We start from the raw sequence: 19,738 nt of genomic DNA on the forward strand, positions 1-19,738 counted from the left end.
CCAGTGATAGAATGCCAACACACTTAGCACAGTTTAATTAGGATTCAAATGGAAAAGTGCTCCAGTGGATTCAAATGGAGACACTGTGAATGTCTTGGGGAGAAAACTTGGGAGCGGTAAAGACTTCATAGATAATGAAAACATGCAAGTGTGTGGGAGGAGAAGTGCTGGCCAAGTACTTTGTAGTTTGGCCTTTACCATTATCAAGACTCTCCCCTCGGACCAGCTTCTGTGACTCACTCTGACTTGCCTCCACCCTCCTCCAGCCTCTTGATGGACTGGCCAAGTCCCTGCTAATTCAAATTCTGCTTTCTTCCCAAGAAATTCAAGGTGAATGTCCCCCATGCTCCTGGTGCTTTCTTTTTTAATTTTTGATTTGAGAGAGAGAGAGAGAGAGAGAGAGAGAGAGAGAGAGAGAGAGAATTGTTGTTCCACTTATTAGTATTTATGCATTCATTGGTTGGTTCCTACATGTGTCCTGACCTGGGATCAACAGCCACAATCTTGGCTTATCAGGGAGGACGCTCTGACCAACTGAGCTCCCCAGCCAGGCCTTCCTTCTTTATCTTCTCTTCTCTCCATGCTGCACAGTATCATTTCTTAACCAGAATGTGGGCACCACCTCCTAGGACAAAGGTTCTTAGATTTAAACATGCAGTGGAATCATCCTCCAGTGGGATTCAGTAGGGTTAGCTCCAAGCTTAGAAATCTGGGTTAAACAGGTTCCCAGGTGATTCAGGCACCCAAGGATCCTGACGCGCTTTGAGAAAGTGTCAGGCCTCTGTGGCTTCCTCCTACTTCTGGGCGCAGGCTGCCCACAGCCCCCAGTGCCTGGCGAAGTGCAGGGCATTGCTGAATGCCTGGGCTCCCAGTGCCGCTTAGCCGGGTAACTTAGATGCATCCGTTATTAATGACACTCAGAGTGTCAAGAAAAATGGCTCCGCCAGTGGACTGCCGGCCTCTCTGGAGGATGACTCCCGAGGCGTAAGAATGTCTCTGAAAGTCCCCAGTAGGGCAGGAGGAAATGGCCTTTCCAGTGCTCTCCAAAAATGCGCCGCCATCACCCTAAACGACCTCAGCGCGTCTCAAAAGACTACAGAAGGCCGGGCAAGTCCAGCAGTTCCTAAGAGAAAAAGCCACAGTAGCTAGGTGGGTAGGTATGCATGCACCGACAGCAACCACGCTTTTCCTCACAAACATCTTAAACTAAGAAACAGTATTGCTAATGCCCCTCGAATAGGATTCGTGGAAACGAACATTACTCAAACCGCTAGTTTGACAATAAACGAAGCGCCAGGTGGTTCCGCGCGCTGCCCTCCCCACGTGCCGGGCTCCAGCCCCTCCGCGCTGCCCGCCCCCGAGGCGGAGTGATCGCTTGTGGGCGGAGCTCGGCGACCGGTGGGGGCGGGGCCTGGGCGTCGGCGACGTGCTGACGTCAGGCCGTGCGGACGCCCAACGCGTCGTCCGGCGTGGAGCTGGGCCGGCCCTGGCAGCTGTGGCCGGCATCGCTGCGTGAGCCGCGGGGTTGGCGTCCGTGCCCTCCGCCCCCCGCCTCGTCCCGGCCCCCGCGGCTCGGCGTCGGCGCGTCATGGTGCCAACGGCGTGACCTGCGCGGCCCCCTGAGCCTGGGAGCGAGCGCCGGCGAGCGCGGCTCGGGTCACCATGCCTACCCGTGAGTGAGTGGCCGGCCGGCCGGGGCCGGGGCCGGGGCCGGGGTCGGGCCGGGCGGGGGCCGAAAGGCTGCGGCCCGCGGGGCGCGCCCTCCTCGGGAACCGGGCAGCGGGGCGGGGCTGGGAGAGCCAGGAAGTGCCTGCCACCTGCCCAGTTAGTTTCACTTCGGCTTCGGCTTCCGGGGGGTGGCGCGAGCCCGTTGCACAGATGGGGAAACTGAGGCCGGGCGTTCAGGACGCTGCGCTACTAAGTGGCAGAACGCGTGGTCACCGAGACCTCGGGACGTCCAAGGCTAAGCTCTTCCCCCGCCCCCTCCCGAGCCAAGTGCAACTTGATGGGCCAGTGGAGGTGACGGCGGCCCCATCGCCGGCGCCTTCCCACCTCCTTGGGGTCCAGGCGTCGCCTGGTGGGATGCGTGGGCCCAGGGTCCTGCCCCGCGGCACCCCAAGTCCTCGCAACACGTCGCGGGGTTGAAAGTAGGTGTGCTTTGGGGGAGCCTGTTAGGGTCAGATGCCCCAGATCCTGGCCGCTGGTCCACCTGATGCGCTTCACCTGGAGGTCATTACACAAACACGCCGTTGGGTGTAGGGCTCCTCACCTGACACTTTGAAGAAGAAGATTCCCGAATTTGGGCCCCGGGATCTACGGGGAGGACCGTAAAGTGTGAGAATCACGGAATGGTGGAGGCAGCTGCACGGTACTACCCGCGACCCATTTTAAAACGACCCAGGGAATGGATGGCAGCGTGACTTGAGACCCAGTGGCCCGGTCTGGTCTGGATGGAGCGGAGGCGTGAGGAGGGTTGGAGTCGGCCCCTTGGAGTGAGTGCTCTGCCCTGCAGAATCTTCCTGGGCTTGTCGGCTCGTGTTTCTTAGGTTCATAAGCCCTGACTGCCCGTATTTGGGTGGACATAGGGGACACTGGATTTCCAGGTCAGCCTCAGATGCACGCTTTGTCTAGTGGCGGGTAAAGAGGAGGTATTTCCTGACACTAGAAGGCTGATGTGATTCTGTGGCAAACCTTCAGATCATGTTGCTATAGAGGTTACTGTAACTCCTCACAGGTGTGTGGGTAAGGTGGCTTTTGTTTTCTTAGTACAGCCCTGTGTGGCCTTAACTCTTGTTCTTGGGTTTTGTATTTTTATTCCTCTGGATTGGAGGGTTACTGTCATCGTTGTTGTCACTTTGTTATTTCTGAGTTCGTGTTATTCCGTAACTATTTGAGGTGAGCGAAAGGAAGAGGGTGAACGCCTCTGCTCTGGAAAGTGAAGGCTTCCCGTGGGATTTACTGGTGAAATGGCACCGTGAGAATCCTGTGAAAGTAAACACGGTGCTGGTTATTATGTTCTAAGGCTATGTCGCTTCATAGAGTGGATATGGAAAACACACTTCTTTTAAAATGTGTGATTTGCAATGCAGAATGACGCAAGGATGAGCCCTGCTGTACTTCGCACAGTTGGAATGCAGATTCCGTGATCTGACTGGAAGACAAGTAAAATGTTTGTTATTTATCATTGTTATTGTTAATATTTATTATGGTACAGCTGTAATTACACAAGACTGTGGTCCCAATTGCTGGTACCCCTGTGAAGTCAGTAGTGTTCATCTTTTCTTTTCTTTTTGTGGCCAGCATCTCCCAAATTGCTGGGATAGTGCAGTGGACAGTAGCACTGGTAAGGAATTCTGTGTGTAGGATAAATTTCAAGCATGTTAAGTGCATAAGCAGAAGTAGTAAAAGTATTCCTTTCTTTAGGGATGCTTTTAGGAAGAAAACGCTCTCCAAATAAGCTAACTTTTGCCAAAAGGAGTTAAGAGCCTCTCTTACAAATCTAACCAGCTCATCCTTCAGGGTTTAGTGAAATAAAGGTGATGCTTTTATGTAAAGTGAAGGTGTTGGAGATGATTATTAGGGTCTCCCAGGCTATAATTCTGAAAGTGACATTTGCTCCAAGTCAGAATTATTCTGCTCTTGCTCTTCGGTTACTTGTGTGGAATATTGATGCTCTCAGTGATGAGTAGAATCCAAGGGAGCATGGAATACCCTTGAAGGCTACGCACTTGCATAGCTCGTGAATGTTAACAGGAGCGTGATTGCAGTTAGTTGGGGGAGCTATAGACCAGCAGTCGCCAACTGGTGGTCCACAGACCACTGGTGGTCTGTGAGGTCCAAAAGGTTGGCGACCGCTGCTATAGATTCTTCTTCCGAAAGAACTCCCTGCAAGGATGGATGTCTGACAGAAGCTGCTGTGACACAAGGACAGTGAACAGTCACTAAGCACAGATTTCAAGACTATTCCACTAAGCCATCTTCTCAGACCTTAATTTGACACATCATTTCTCTAAAACCTTTTATTTCATCCTCCCCCCTTCAAAGGATCATTAGGAAACATTTTTAATCTTAAAGATTTTCCAAGCCTGAATCAGAATTTGAGTGGGAGAAATGTTAAAGCTTATTAACTCATTCATTTTATTTTATTTTGCTTATCAGGAGACTGAGCCTCAGTAAGTTTCAGTAACTTGACTGAGGTCACATGTCTGGGCCCCGTAACCCCTAACCACGAGGAGCACAGATTACTGGCGTGCGTGCGTGGAGCCTTCTGTGTTTGTGCATCGCCTCTCCCTCTCCCACCCTCCCGCCCACTCTCTGTGTGTGCTGCAGAGTGACAGCTGAAGGATTTCTTTCTCACAGTGACCTTTGGCTTACCACTGCTTTGGTTACCATCACATCTCATCTCTTAGTGTGTCCCCACTTATGGGGACCGAGGGCTGCATTTCCGACGATGTGGATGGTGGGAGATAAGTCTGGAGATGGAGATGGGAGCCAGAATTGGAAGGAATTTATATGCCATGCAATGAACTTGACTAATGTTGGGTTTATGTTGTCACAGTCACAGTTAAAGGGGCTACCTATTTTATAAGCATACTAGCAGTTTCCAGCTTATAAAACTTAAAATTTGCTGTTGAATTAATGACTTAGTACTGATTGTGTGCCAGGCAGTGTATGTTGTGCTTTGCATGAACTATCTTTTTTAAAATTACCTCCCACTTTGAGAGAGATCCTATTTGACCTCCTAGAGAAATGGAGAGATTGAAGTTCAGGGAAGGGAAGTGACATGTCTAATGACAGTGATAGAGCTGGGATTGGAACTAGATGGGTCTGACTTCAAAGTCCCACTCTCCCCCCCCCCCTCCCACCCCCCATACTCACTGCTCTGAGCCAGGCAGGAACTGAATCTAGTCATCAGATACTGTCCATTTCTTTTAACACCATACCTTTTGCTAAGCACTGTGCCTAATTGCATAATTGGTGCTTGATAAATATTGAATGAATGATTGATTGAATCTTAACTGGAGTCAGAGAAGTTATTCTTTGGATACCATAACCTGAAATAACTCTCTCCTCCCCCCCACCCCCTATGAAAACAGTGTTATAACATTTTTATAATTATGGTTCGGTTCTTAGCAGGTGTGCCTGTTCATATTTGCAAGGCTTGAGACAGGCATGCAAATGGAGGCTGCAAATCACAGGATAAGTCGGGTTTTCTCAGTCTTTGCACGAGGGAAGTCTTAGACTGAGTACTTTTGTTTGGGAGGTGAGGGCCTGTCCTTTGTATTGCGGGGGCTGTCCTGTGCAGTGCAGGCTGTTTAACAGCATCTCTGGCCTCTACCCACTAAGGCTGGTAGTAATCCTCCCTGTCCCCCAAAGTCGTGACAACAGAACTATCTCCAGACATTGCCAGATGTTCCCTGGGGTACAGAATTGTCCCTGGGTTGAGAACCACTGGTCTGAATATTTAAATGCTATAGATGAAGCTGTGCCCACAGCCTGAGTCCCTGCAGCCTGCTCCCCAGAGATCGCCTTCTCAACCTGGAGGCCCGAGGAGCCTGCAAGCCCAATTCAGTCAGCAGGGAACTGTTGGGTCAGAGCAGAGTCTTGCCTGCCCCTGGCCTGGCATTGACCCTGTCATAGTCCACAGGGAGCCAGAGCGGACAGGTTCCCCTCACCCCAAACCTCATTCTTCCATCTCAGGGGCTCCAGACAGTTCTGAGCACCTCCCAGAACTCTATCACCCGAGCAGAAGAGCAAGGCATGAGGAGGATGCCCTGCCCCTTGGGGAACTCTCTCTACCTAGACTCCCATGTGGGTAATTTCGAGGGGACAACTTTAATAAAAACAGTTATCTTTCTTTGGTGATCTAGGCTCTGATTTCCACTGTCACCTCCCTGTCCCCTCCCCAGCCCATACAGCCCTCTAAAAGGGAAGGAAGTCTGTAGTGTTTTGGGAGGCCGAGGTCCTTTTATCCTGAGTCAGATGAAGGTACTAGTTCTTAGGAGAAAACCATGTTTTACCCATTACCTAGGTCACCTTTGGTATGGAATGGTCAGGTTATCATGTATAGTATGTTTGTAGTCATGGGATGGGTTGCAGTGGACAAATCTGTTTCCGTATAGTCTATCACAGTCTCCCTTTTGATTACTTATTACTGTTCTCTACCGCTAAGTATTATTAGGCAGCAGGATTTCAGTTTTTATTTAAAAAGGACTAGCACTACTCAGGTATTTTTTAAAATATTTTTTATTGATTTCAGAGAGGAGGAGAGAGGGAGAGAGAGATGGAAACATCAATGATGAGAGAATCATTGATCGGCTGCCTCCTGCACACCTCCTACTGGGAATCAAGCCCACACCCGGGCATGTGCCCTGACCAGGAATTGAACTGTGACCTCCTGGGTGGTGGAAGCTCAGTGATTGAGCCACACCACCCAGGCTCTTCAGGGATTTTTATTGTACCTCTGAATGGTACAAATGGTACAGTGTTTCTGTGTGAACACCGGTTCCATTACAGACTCCATTTTTACATGTCAGTTACCCTCTGTGTAGAAAGTGAGCACCCCTTCATCCAAGGGGATAGTACAAAGGTTTTATTGATATCATTGAAGGAAACCAGTCGCTGACATTCTCAGAAATGGAGAGGAGGGCACAGAATGTCGCAATATGGCCTGCACCACTTTAAGGAGGAAGAGCAGTAGATAAGACATGAGCTGTTTGTCTAGGCTAGGGGTTCCTAAATATTTTTGCAGAATGAACCCTGTTGAGAATCTCATGCAAGCCATGATTATTCTTCCCCAGAAAATCCAGATTTCACTTGAAGTTTTGCATAGTTTCAAGAGATTCGAAGGCACACTGAGGTGCATCCCTGGACAAATGGAGATTACCCGAGTGCCATTGACAGTTATTCTTTGCGCAAAGCATTGAGACTCCGGTTGTGGAAGAATATCATCCTTTGCCAAATATATCACGCCATTCTAAATATGTCTTTCTGCTGCTTTAAACGTTCCCCCTAATTTTGTACATGCTGCTCATTGTTTTTTCTTATTTCTCTGTCTCTGCTAGCCTACTGAAATCTTCAAATTTTAATGTAGATGAGTATCCAATAGGTTTTTTTTTTTTTAAATCAGCATCTCTGAAGACAGTTAACTTAAGAATCTTAGGGTCACCACAGAAGGAACTGAAGAAAAGGAAAAATGAAACTGAATTGAATTTCTAGCTAAAAAGAATATTTATATCAGTCATTAAGAGGAAGGTGAAGCCAAGTGGATTAAGTGTGCCGTTCGGCTGGTAATGATGTACTAGAACCCAGGTCATCTGCACACTGGGGTGGGAGGTTCTCACAGCTACATACTCCATGCTGCCTTCATGGGGGAGAGAAGGGAATAGGCTAGAAGTAGTATAAAAATCTGGCTAAAGGTTTGAAGGATTCGAAGTTAATATCAAATATAAAACTATTTGTGGCATTTATACAAAACAGAAAGCAAACCACCCAAAACCCTGCATGGTTAAAGTACCACCTACACCAGTGATGGCGAACCTATGACACGCGTGTCAGAGGTGACACGTAAACTCATTTTTTTGGTTGATTTTTCTTTGTTAAATGGCATTTAAATATATAAAATAAATATCAAAAATATGTCTTTGTTTTACTATGGTTGCAAATATCAAAAAATTTCTATATGTGACGCGGCACCAGAGTTAAGTTAGGGTTTTTCAAAATGCTGACACGCCGAACTCAGAAGGTTCGCCATCACTGACCTACACTTTAAAAGTCTAAGTACAAATGCTTGGTAAAGAGTTAGGGGGAAATTATTCATCTTCATTAATAAAGAAACGTTAATTAAAAGCTGAAATCATTTTGGGATTGTCACTTTTTTCTTCTTTATTTATTAAGGTATTATATATGTGTTGTTATCCTCACCATTGCCCCCCCACCGCACCCCCTACTCATGCCCTCACCTCCCTGTTGTCTGTGTCCATTGGTTAGGCTTATATACACGCATACAAGTCCTTTGGTTGGTCTCTCCCCCTTACCCCCACCCTCCCCTACCTTCCCTCTGAGGTTTGACAGTCTGATTGATGCTTCTCTGTCTCTAGATCTGATTTTGTTAATCATTTTATGTTGTTCATTATATTCCACAAATGAGTGGGATCATGTGATATTTATCTTTCTCCGGCTGGCTTATTTCACTTAGCATAATGCTCTCCAGGTCCATCCATTCTGTTGCAAAGGGTAAGAGTTCTTTCTTTTTTACAGCCGCATAGTATTCCATTGTGTAGATGGACCACAGTTTTTTAATTCACTCATCTGCTGATGGGCACTTAGGCTGTTTCCAGATCTTAGCTATGGTAAATCGTGCTGCTATGAACATAGGGGTGTATATATCCTTTCTGATTGGTGCTTCTAGTTCCTTGGGATATATTCCTAGGAGTGGGATCACTGGGTCAAGTGGAAGTTCCATTTTTAGTTTTTTGAGGAAACTCCATACTGTTCTCCACAGTGGCTGCACCAGTCTGCATTCCCACCAGCAGTGCACGAGGGTTCCTTTTTCTCCGTATCCTCGCCAGCACTTGTGAATACACTTTTTTAAACAATAAGAGGCAAAGGCAGGAGAGATGGCAGAAGTTTAAATTGGCACAACCTTTTCGGGAAGTCACTTGGCAATATTTTATCAGTGCTACGATGATGCTTCTACCCATCGCATTGCCCAGTAATTTCACTTTGGACTCTATCTTTTATAAATGATTAAAAACGTAGACTACACCAGGTTTATACGCTGAGATGTCTAGCACTGTAATATTTATAAAATAGCAAAACCCTGGAAAATTCAGTATCCAATAACAGGGATGCGCACATTGAGTATAGAACAGCCTTACAACAAAATATCATGTAACCATTAAAAATTATACTGATGAAGGTGCTGGGATTATGAGTTATTTTTAGTTCCTCTTTCGTAATTTGTGTTTTCCAGATTGTCTACAGTTAGTATTTATTCTATAACCAGGTGCTTAAGATTTTTTACAACTTTAACATAATTTTTGCAAAATTTTTATAATCCTTTCAAAAACCTGAAGTGAAACATTAAACTCTTACCTTGATCTCGTTCTTTGTTTAGCCCATAGAAAAGAATTTTGAGTAACTGATCAAAAGTTTGGACTGAATATGCGGCTTAGGACAGGAGTAGGGGACGTCCGGCCCGCAAGGCTGTCTTGTTCTCTCTTTCGCATATTTATTAACTGCTTGCTAACTTTAAGTATTATGAGATAGCAGCATTCTAACTTTTATTAAAGAAGGAATCACAATTCAGGGCCGTATAAGGCCTGCAAAGTCATTTGGTCTGGCTCTGCCAAGGCATTAGGGGTGAGTTAATTACATGATTACCAAATATTGCAGGCTAATTTGTAAGTTGATAATTTTGTATGGCCCGTGAATGATGTTATAAATATCCAAATGGCTCTTGGCAGGAAAAAGGTTCCCCACCCCTGGCTTAGGAGAACAGTGCATTTGCTATCGGAGCTATTGCTGTCTTGCCAGAAATTGCAAAATTCTGTGAATGACTTTGAGCAATGGTTGGTGAATTATGTTGTTCCTGGATAGAAAGTAAAACAATGGGGCTTTTTTCTTATCATTGGTATTTTATTCTGAAAGGAGAAATTATTTCAGATTATTTCTGATTATTATTTTACTAGAGGCCCAGTGTATGACATCATGCACTGGGTTGGTTGGGGGCAGGGTCCCTGAGCCCAGCCTGCGCCCTCTCACAGTCCAGGAGCCCTTGGCGGATGTCTAGCTAAGGGTTTAGGCCCGCTCCCTGTGGGAAGCAGGCCTAAGCAACCAGCCGTGAGCCTGGCTCAGGGCTTCTGGCTGAGCGGCGCTCCCCCTGTGGGAGTGCACTGACCACCAGGGGGCAGCTCCTGCATTGAGCGTCTGCCCCCTGGTGGTCAGGGCACAACATAGCAACGAGTCGTTTTGCTGTTCGGTTGATTTGCATATTAGCCTTTTAATATATAGGATGAAACCCTAGAACAGTGGTTCTCAACCTTCCTAATGCCATGACCCTTTAATACAGTTCCTCATGTGGTGACCCCCCAACCATAAAATTATTTTCGTTATGCTGCTTCATAACTGTACTTTTGCTACTATAAACAATATGTAATTATATATGTGTTTTCCAATGGTCTTAGGCGACCCCTGTGAAAGGGTCGTTCAACCCCCAAAGGGGTCGCGACCCACAGGTTGAGAACCGCTGCCCCAGAAGGTCGAGATAAATGATTATTTAAGTGCGGAATTTATAGGTTTCTCTTTCTTTTTGTGGAATGATTGTGTGCTGTGGAATGAACACAATTCTGAGGAAGTGTAATCACAAAGTGAATGTTAGTAGTCCCTCCTATGATTAATATGTCAGACTTGTCAAAATTCTTATCATCCACGCTTGCCAGCTTCATTCAGTTCTTGAAACGAGCCTGCTTACGCTTCTGCTCTGAAACACAGGAGCTGCTATTACTTTTCCTCTTTCCATGTAGGCTGTCTTGTTCTCTCTTTTGCATATTTATTAACTGCTTGCTAACTTTAAGTATTATGAGATAGCAGCATTCTAACTTTTATTAAAGAAGGAATCACAGTTCAGGTTTTTTTCATTGTACCTCTGAATTGCTGTATTCTAAAATCAGGCGTTAAACCTTCTGCCCTCCTAAATGCCATTAATTTTTCTTATTGTTCTTAGTTGGTGAGTTATTCACTGTACCTTGTCCTTTCATTACCTGAACTGCAGTAGTTTTCCTGGATGATGCTAACTGTTCCTCACACCCCTGCTATTTAATTGGCTTTTTCATGTCTTGGCAATTGGCTGCAAAGTTCTCTGTGCTGTGGTTGCACTTAACTTTAAATGGCTTTAAATGGGTCTCACTCCTGCTGGGCAGAGAAAATGAAATATAAAGTGTTCATGTTTGCCATTATCAGTTCCTGAGATCACATAGATTTTGCAGGAGGAACTTGGCCAGCTAAAGTACTGGCCTGGACGTGGAAAGGAGCGGCTCATTTGTGACATCCGACTCCCACTGACTTACAGACTTAGCTGTAAGTTTACTAGCTGTTGGAGCCATTAAATGAAAAATATTGCTGCTCTCTTTGTTACCATCTTGATAGGTTCCAGCAACACGCTGGTTAAGGGCTGAACAACTTTAAAACTGTGTCCAGGGGTTCTAAGAACATTAGGGAGGGATGAGAATGGTTAAGTTGGGTTAGGCTGTAGAGTTTTTGCAATTTTAGATTAAAGAGTTAATTCAACATTAACTCTTTAATCTAAAATTGCACTGCTAACAATTTGAGTATTTGCTAAGAGTGAAATACTTTTTAAAATCAGTCCTTTAAAATTTTCAAGAAAAAATAAGTTTTTTTTATAGTTGCAGTAATAAAATGAATGCTATAACTGTATGCAAAGTCCCAGGTTCCTTGTGTGTAATGCTGCGGAAAGTTGCTGTTTTTTCTCCCATGAATTAGTAGTGTAAGTCTTGACTTTGAAATTGAGGAAAATCTAGTAATACATTGAAATCTTAATGGTAGCATCACATTTTGGTTTATGATTCATTTAAGAATATTGACTAGAAAAGATTGGATTGCCTTTCTAAACGTTTGATTAACAGAAAACTCAATTGTATATACTAACTGTGACCGTTTTGTGTGTGTGTGCACGTTAAAAGAATACTTGAAAATTTCAAGATGTCTTAGGCTTTTGACTTTGTGTTACCTAAGTCTCATGTATGGAACGAATACAGAATGTTTAGAGTTTCTGAGCTTTAGTTAGAAGTTTGAGGAGACTGTATCCAGCATTGAGCCTTGAAGGTTTAAATTAGTAATTTAATATTTTTAAATTTAACCTTTTACTTAGCTAGGCTTACTCAATAAGTGCTAGGTTATATTTTGCTATCTTCAAACTTTGGATAGAGAAATAACTTAAAAATATACATCCTGTTTAGATACATAATTAGAGTGCTGCCTATCTTTTCCTTTACTGTTTGATCAGAAAACCTAATCATCTCAATTCAAATGAGAGTCTTTAACATGGCATAGACACTGTGGGTGTTGTGGAATCTATAAGAAGGAGCAATGCTGTTGGTATATTACATGTATTTGTTCTAAAAATAGTTTTGGGAGTCACAAACACCCCCACAAATTTAACACTTTTGTTACTCTTTAACTAATGAGAAAATAAATTTTTTTTTAAAATTTAAGTTTTTGAGGAATTTTATAGGTGTTTTTAATTTTGCCTGAAATAACTCATATCCATCTTGTGAAATATTCAGAGGATTTTGAAAATTTTTTATTTATTTTTAATTTTGAAATAATTATCGATTAATAGGAAGTTATGAAAAAGAGTATCCAGGTAGGTCCCTTCATTCTGTCCCAGTAGTAATATCTTGTATAACTATAGTACAGTATCAGAGCAGAAAATTGACATCGGTACTGTCCACAGAGCTTACTCAGATTTCATCAGTTTTATGTTGCTCACATACTTTAAAAACACACACAATTACATATGGAAAAAATGTCATTCCATTTGTAATTCTCAATAGTGCTACTGACATCATCATAAAGGACATTTAGTTAATATTTTATCTATTGAATAAACAAGGGAGTCATATACTATTTCAGTTCTGCCTCATCTAATTGCTTACCTCCGGAGATTGGGACACAGGAGCGCTGTACTCCCTCCAGGACTGCACCTGGGCACATCTGCAGAGGGCTGGGCACCCAGGTCCGGACATGGTGCTAGAAGTAGCCAGGACCCACATGCTCCGTCTAACATTGGTGGGGACAGGGTAGGAGCCTGTTTCTGTCCTGGTTGCAGCTCTGGTTTCTGTGTCATCCACTGGCTGGCTTCTTATTGTTTTGTGAACTAAGCCAACATCAGATGAAATGAATAGAGAATTATATTTTCTGAGTTTAGTATTTGCAGTAATTTTTTTTCATATGATGATGCCAGAAGGCTTTTCACATGCAATCTTTCAGGAATATATTTCCTTGGTCAGATTATTCTACATTTTATTGCTCTTGTCCTTGTGTTACTCCAAGTAATATTTAATTTTTTCAGTTAAATATGATATACACAGTAAAGTCAAGTCTAAGTCTAAGATCTATAAATTGATTTTGTAAGGAGGAGACTATCTAATACATTTTATTGTATTAAAAATTCTAAGAGTGGGGAAGAGACAGATGTGGAATATAGACCAGACACCAGGTGACTCTGAATAAAGTGTTTCTTCTACAGACAGTAACTCAGAGCAGTTTCGAACAGTTGTGTATAGCCAGGAATTATAGTCCAGTGGGAAGACCATCCTTTAAGACAGAACTTGAGCTTTTATTCCCTTTATTGCCTTTGTTGTCATCCTCTTTTCCATAAAGCGTATGCGCCTGGGAATAAAGAACCAGCAGTGAAATTGAGAATGAATGGAGAGGAGGTATAGAATTACATGTGGAAAGAATCGGGTAACAGAACACTCCGCTAATGGATTACAATCCCTTTAAAAGGAACACTTTCCTGAAGATAAGACTGTTTTGTTCCCCTGTCTTTGACCCCCTATCTAATTAGTTACCAAACCCTTTTGATGCTAAGTTTGTGCCACCTCCCATGTTCCTTCCTTTCTAAGCTCTGGGTCGTTAGAAAATGCATTTTGACTTTTTTACATGCCAAGTAAGTTAGAGATGCTTGGGTTGTTCCATCTGACTGTAATTCACTGTCCCCAGCTTATCCTTATAGTTCAGTCTACTCATTCTTCAGGGGAGCTTCAGCTCAGGCCCGTGCCCTCCCTAAAACCTCTCCATACTCGAGCTGCAGGTGCTTTCTCTCCTCTGAACCGTGGCCCTTATAGCCTTGTGGTCCACTTGACATTGGACATGTCTTGTCCTCCTCTCTGAACTGTGGCCCTTATGGCCGTGTGGTCCATTTGATATTGGACATCCCTTGTCTTCAAACATTGTCAAAATATTATTGTAAAGTTCAATTACTACAAAGGCTCCTTTGCCTTTTCAAATAGATGGTTCCTTTTAAATCCCCTATAGTCCTTAGCACAGTGTCCTGTACGCATGTGTTAAAGTACAGGAATAACACCATAGTACAGGCTTTATATATGTATATGGTATGTATACATATTTATATCTTCAGTATTTGATACTTGGGAGGGCTGTGTGTGAGTGGGACTGTAATATTCTAAATCCTTTTAATTGTATGAAACGAATGTGTTGTTCTGGTACTAACTTTATGTGTAATTTGACTTTTAATTTTAACCTTGAAGGGAATATGTGATGCAGACTCTTAAAGGGTTTTGGACACCACAAGCTAGAATCTTGAAGTGATGAATTTTTAAAATCTAATAGAAAAAAACCAGCCTGTCTCTTTTCACCTTGATTATTGATTACAGCCAGGCCTAAAAATAAACCATTAATTGTTTAAACTGATTCAATTGACATTGTCATCTATACATTAGAGAAATCATATTGTTCTGGCATTTATTTAGTGGATAGTGTACTTTGTCATTATTTTGATTCTTATAGCACATATTAGAGCAGATATCAAATTCATTTTGTCTGTCAGTAAACTTTGGGTCTACATTCATTTAGTAAAGCAACATTTTTTTAAATAAGTGTCTGCTATATTTCAGACATGCACAATAATGAATAAGATATGGGCTTTAAGTTGGAGTATCATGTCCTAGTGGTAAAGTCAGATATGTATATAAATAAGTACAATAAATTGTTACAAGTGCTATGTTAGAAATATACATAAAGGACTAAAACCCAGTAATCACAGCTATTCCTATTTAAAAGTATGAAATTTAATGAGCCCTAAATATGTCAATGAATTCCTAATCCATTATAATTTAGAATTAAGGTGATATAATTGCTATGTAGATGGTATAGATACTGTTATGTTTTGCTCTTAAAGATCAACCTGCTCCAAAGCCATACAGTTGATTCCCATGCTGGGATCTCAGCATTCTTCAACTCCAGAGACAGTGTTAGCAAGTTATTTTTGATTTAGAGGATAGTTTTATACCAAGTACCCAGTACCATGGTGGTATTTAATAACAGAGGCATTGATAGATTAGTAACAATTTAATATGAAGACATTAATATTTCCAGTTAAATTTAAATTATCACTGAATAATATAGTCAGTCAAAAGTGTAAGTAGCTTATTTTAAAAAGGGTCTTTATTAATTACCCAAACCCCCAAACTTACAGAATTGCACAGGAAAGCAAATGTCATCACAGACTAGAAGTACTTGCTGGTGGACTAGCCACTTACAGGTAAGCAGAATTCTTCCAGAACCTTTGTGTGCCCAGGTGCTTGATCCATACCATGAGGGTTTCTGTGCCATTCCTCGAATCCTCTTATGGATATGTTAGGACGGGTTGGAAATTAATTCTAAATCTTTCCATCAAGGGAGGGTGTTAGAGGAGAGGCTAGGGGACATTGGTGAGTCCACATGAAAGTGGTATTAGGGGAGCTAGGAGGAAACTTGTCTTGGGGTGTTTTAAAAAAGAAATGGTTAAAAAAAAGAAATGGTTAACAGGAGTATGCAAATTTTACTAAAAAGATATTAACCTGTTTTAAGTGAATTCTACATTATAGGAAATTTTTATTTCAATTTAAAACTCATAACCCTGAGAAGCAGGTAGAAGGATTTTTCTGCGTATTGAACAACTTGCCCCATAAGCCTGGCACTGTTGAGGGATCATAATTTTTCTCTTTCCAACCCTGTCCCAGTTCCATTTTCTCATAGCTTAGTTATTCCACTTGAGACTTCGTGTTTCTCCTCCCAAGTATATCATTAGCAGGGTTCTGAATGCCACATGCTCCGGAAGTATAGTGGGCTACCTTCTTTATATGCTGGGATTAAATGTAAAGGAAGAATTCATGTTGCTCAGACTTGCCAGTTGCTTCAGGCTTTTGGTGATGTGCTTAGCCCGGTTTTTTCCTTGGAAAAGAGAATATTGGGAAGAGGTCAGAAGTAAGAAAAGGAGGAATTAAAGGAATGCTTTAAGGAAAACAGTTCTAAGTACTTCTATTTTCTTATTTGAACTTTATGAAAACCTGCTTTTCTTCAACTAGCAGTACGAATGCTTGCATGAGATCCTGTTGACGCTGTTGGGTCCCGCCAGCAGAATTTGATAAGGATATTATCAGGTTCTCGATAGCTTTACATTTGATGTCAGTAACAAGCCGATGAGCTCCATTACGCTAGTGCCCTCTGCTAATCAAGTACAAGTAAAGTGAGCTCGGCGCTGCCTGCGCAGTAGGTGGAAGGACCTGGGGCAGGAAGATCGGCTGGAAAGCCACCTACGACAGCATGAGAGACTACATCCAGGTCCCTGCGGCCGACCTCGAAAAGCCTTATGAGCTGACTCCGACCAGGGAGTCCACCGCATTCCTGTGCCTGAGTAGGTCCAGTGATTTCCTTGTCATTCTGCTTGTGATGTTATATGTTCAACATTCTTTTATTTTAAGTATAGTCGATAGTTATTTCTTTTGTGATTATTGTCATAGTCATTATAACCTTATCTTCAATATGGTCTTGTTTTATAGAAACTCAAGTAAATGGCTATTTTAAACCTGGCTTTATTTCTCTGTAGTTGGTAGTTTTTCAGTTATGCTAAGTGGTCAAGAAGGTGTTTTTGTTTGTTTGGGGTCCTGTGGGGAAACTTGATGTGATCTTTATTTTCTTGCGCAGAAGTGCATTCCTCATCTGTTAGGCACATTCCTGCAGCCTGTTCATTGGGCATGGAATGCGGAATGCTCAGATGTTTACAGGGATTTAGAAGTTGTTCAGTACCTGAATGTCGTGTGGCAATGACCCCTTGAAGTCCTCAGAGAGGCTGGACTCCCAGCTCCTCTCCAGCCAACTGTGATGGGACAGATGGTGCCCCTGAGCCTCTCTCCTCATTCACCAGAGGGGAGTGACCACCCAGCGAGAATGAGCACAGCAGGTGAATAACGTGGTAGGTGCCTAGGCTAGCACTGCACACACATGTCCAGGAGAGGCAGGCACCCCTGTGCTGACATTCTGGAAGCTTCTGTGAATCACCTGTGAAATTGGTTGAGTTTTAGGTGGTTGCTTTACAGCAAAGGTTTTGCCATTGTTGAGAATACTGTCTCAAGGGCCTTAAATACCTGTTAGGCTTCTCTTACTGCACTACCACCAATAGCTAGCCTTTTATTGACTGCTTACTGTATGTTACACCCTTCATAAGAACGTCACATATAATTGTATTTAATTTCCCAATAAATATGAAAAATGCATGGTTATACCTATGAAACTATTGTGGAAATGCACGAGAAGAGAAAGTAACCCGCCCACCCCAGGTCTTTCTGTCTGTCTGTCTCCAGGGCCCATGCCCTGTAACCCCATGCTGCCTATTTGGCATTTTGACTTTCTATTCAGCTGTCTCCCTCAGTAGACCTAAGATTTCTGAAAGTAGGAACTGAATAATGTGTGTATCCCAAGTTCACATTTTTTGAGGCCTCTTTAAACTAAGCGCAATATAGAATATCAGAAAGTGTCAGTGTGACTGACATTTCATAGCATATTAAGAATCCTTAACTACTGAGCATAATGTAGCTACCATCCTGATGGGAAACTGGGAGCCCTGAGACCTGTTTTAGCCCCTTTGCTATGACAGTAATTTGAATTTATTGTTTGGCCTCACATTAGTGTTCACAAAGTGTCTTTTCATTTTCTTACCAGACTATAAGCTCCTTTCGTTGTAGCAGTACCTGGGCTAGTGCTCAGTGCCCTGCAGTAAGTTTGGTTTTAAGTTCTTTCAGTGCGTTGACATTTATCTGAAGTATATTTGTGTTACGTATAATGAACACAGAAACCTGACTTGCTTATTTGGCTGTTACCCTTGATTTTCTTGGTAATAATCAGACCTGTGTTTTGATTTTGGACTCTAAAAAGAGTGCAGATGTTTTTGGTGTTAGTTAATGTGGAAAAAAAAAAAAATCCCCCTAATGGATTCTTTGGCATTTGTTTTTTCTTCTATTAAAGTAAAAAGCATCCTAAACAATGGATAGCATTTTATATTACCAGCCTAAGTATAGACTACTGAGTTATTCACTGTGTTTTTTTAATAGCAGATTCTAAACTCCTCAGGGGCAAGGAGCTTGTGTCTTTCATACTTCCTTGTATCTTTGGCATCTAGCACGATACCACGTAGTAGGTGCAAATGACATATTGGGCAGTTGATTGATTTGACCACTAATATCTACTGTGTTGTGGGAAGAGCCTGGGCTTGTAGAGTTAGACATTGGGTTCTCACCCAGCCACTGCTGTTGAGTGAGTTATGTGGTCAGTTCTGCTGCAATTGTAATACCTCACTAGTTTGCGAGTATGTTAAATAACGTATGCATTATTTATGTGTGTAAATTTGTGTATGTATGTTTTGTGATTCCTAAAGATGCTGTATGCATCTTAACTGACCTGCTTTCATCATTTCTTTTCATGGCTTCACTCTCCTGCAAATCTGGACCAGTCTTACTTGTTTGGCCTGTGCTGGGCACTCGGTTGACGTTGAGTATTGACTGCATACAGGAATGATGCACACTTTATGAGCAAAGAGAGATCTGGACAAGTCTCTTGCATAATGTTACTTGTTAAGAGAGTAGCAGATGTCTGCTTAGATCCGAGTTCTTTTAACTTGTTGCTCAAGTGTTCTCTCGTCCCATACTTTGGTTTTTAAATACATACAAATGCCCACTTATACAGCGACACATATACCCCAGTTTCATCAATTTTGAGAATAAATTTATAATGGTTCAAGACCAATATTCCTATGAAGTTATTAGTTTGCAGAACAAGAAAACTGATCCTTCCCACTTACATAGTTCTTCCAGAGAGCGGATGTGCCTTACCCGGGGCCATGTAGGAACTTGAGTTAAAGAATTGGAATGAGCCCAGGACTTCTAGATCCATACCCTTCCGAGACATCAACAACTGAGAATATGTACAGCAGCCTGTGAGGATTTTAAAAAATTCCTGGACTTACCTTGAGCTTGTTTTCCCATCTATTGGTAGTTCCTTATATGATCATTGCGTAGATACAAGTATTCACTGTTTTCACCAGCTGTACTAGGAGTGAACTGTCATTTTAAGACCACTGTGGCTGGAGCTGAGTGGATTGGTCAGGCAGGGGTGGTGGGGGGTGGGGGATTCTGGAGTGTAGGGGATGCGAAGAGTAGTATGAGATGAGATCTGAGAAGAGGTAAAGGAGATACAAATTATGTTGTTGCTTTATAGGATGAAGTTGGCAGGTGTGTGCATGTGTGTGTACATTTACACACATGCCCCAAAACAATTTGGTCTGGAACTTTGAAATAACTCATTAGTATATTCATCTTGACCTGGTGTCTTTGGGGAGGGAAGAAGAAATTTAACCTTTTCATTTCTTAATCAGTAATTGAATCTGCGTACTTCTTTTTTGTTTGTGGCATTTTAAACTCCCCCCCTTCATTTTAAATAACCCATTAAAATGCAGAAGCTTAGTTTCTGAGTCCATTTACAATATGAATAACCCCTGCACTTTGTGCTTTTATTCTCTTTTGAACAGGAGTGTGTTGCTGCTGTTCTGCTTTGCGTCCTCGCTACAAACGCCTGGTGGACAACATATTCCCTGAAGACCCGAAAGTAATTTGATCTACATCTGCATATCCTTCTCTTTGCTGGCCCATCCTTCCCCTGC

The 19,738-nt window shown here is 42.8% G+C and overlaps 1 protein-coding gene across 5 annotated transcripts in view; it reads left to right on the forward strand.

Annotated features, from left to right (window-relative positions):
- Window positions 1-1,445: 1,445 nt before the first annotated feature.
- Window positions 1,446-19,738, forward strand: part of EFR3A (EFR3 homolog A) — a 59,787-nt gene continuing 41,494 nt past the window's right edge. For 3 of the 5 annotated variants that reach the window (XR_009449606.1, XM_059672325.1, XM_059672322.1), the window contains exon 1: window positions 19,607-19,683. Coding sequence is in view for 1 of the 5 variants with exons in the window: in XM_059672323.1 (XP_059528306.1) it covers window positions 1,663-1,672; window positions 19,607-19,683 (87 nt within the window). In the remaining 4 variants the exon portion in view is untranslated. Of the gene's footprint in view, window positions 1,673-19,606; window positions 19,684-19,738 lie in introns of those variants that run through there. The other 2 variants (XM_059672323.1, XM_059672324.1) reach the window with 2 other exon arrangements.

Source organism: Myotis daubentonii, chromosome 17 (assembly GCF_963259705.1).
Source record: "Myotis daubentonii chromosome 17, mMyoDau2.1, whole genome shotgun sequence".
Taxonomy (NCBI): Eukaryota; Metazoa; Chordata; class Mammalia; order Chiroptera; family Vespertilionidae; genus Myotis; species Myotis daubentonii.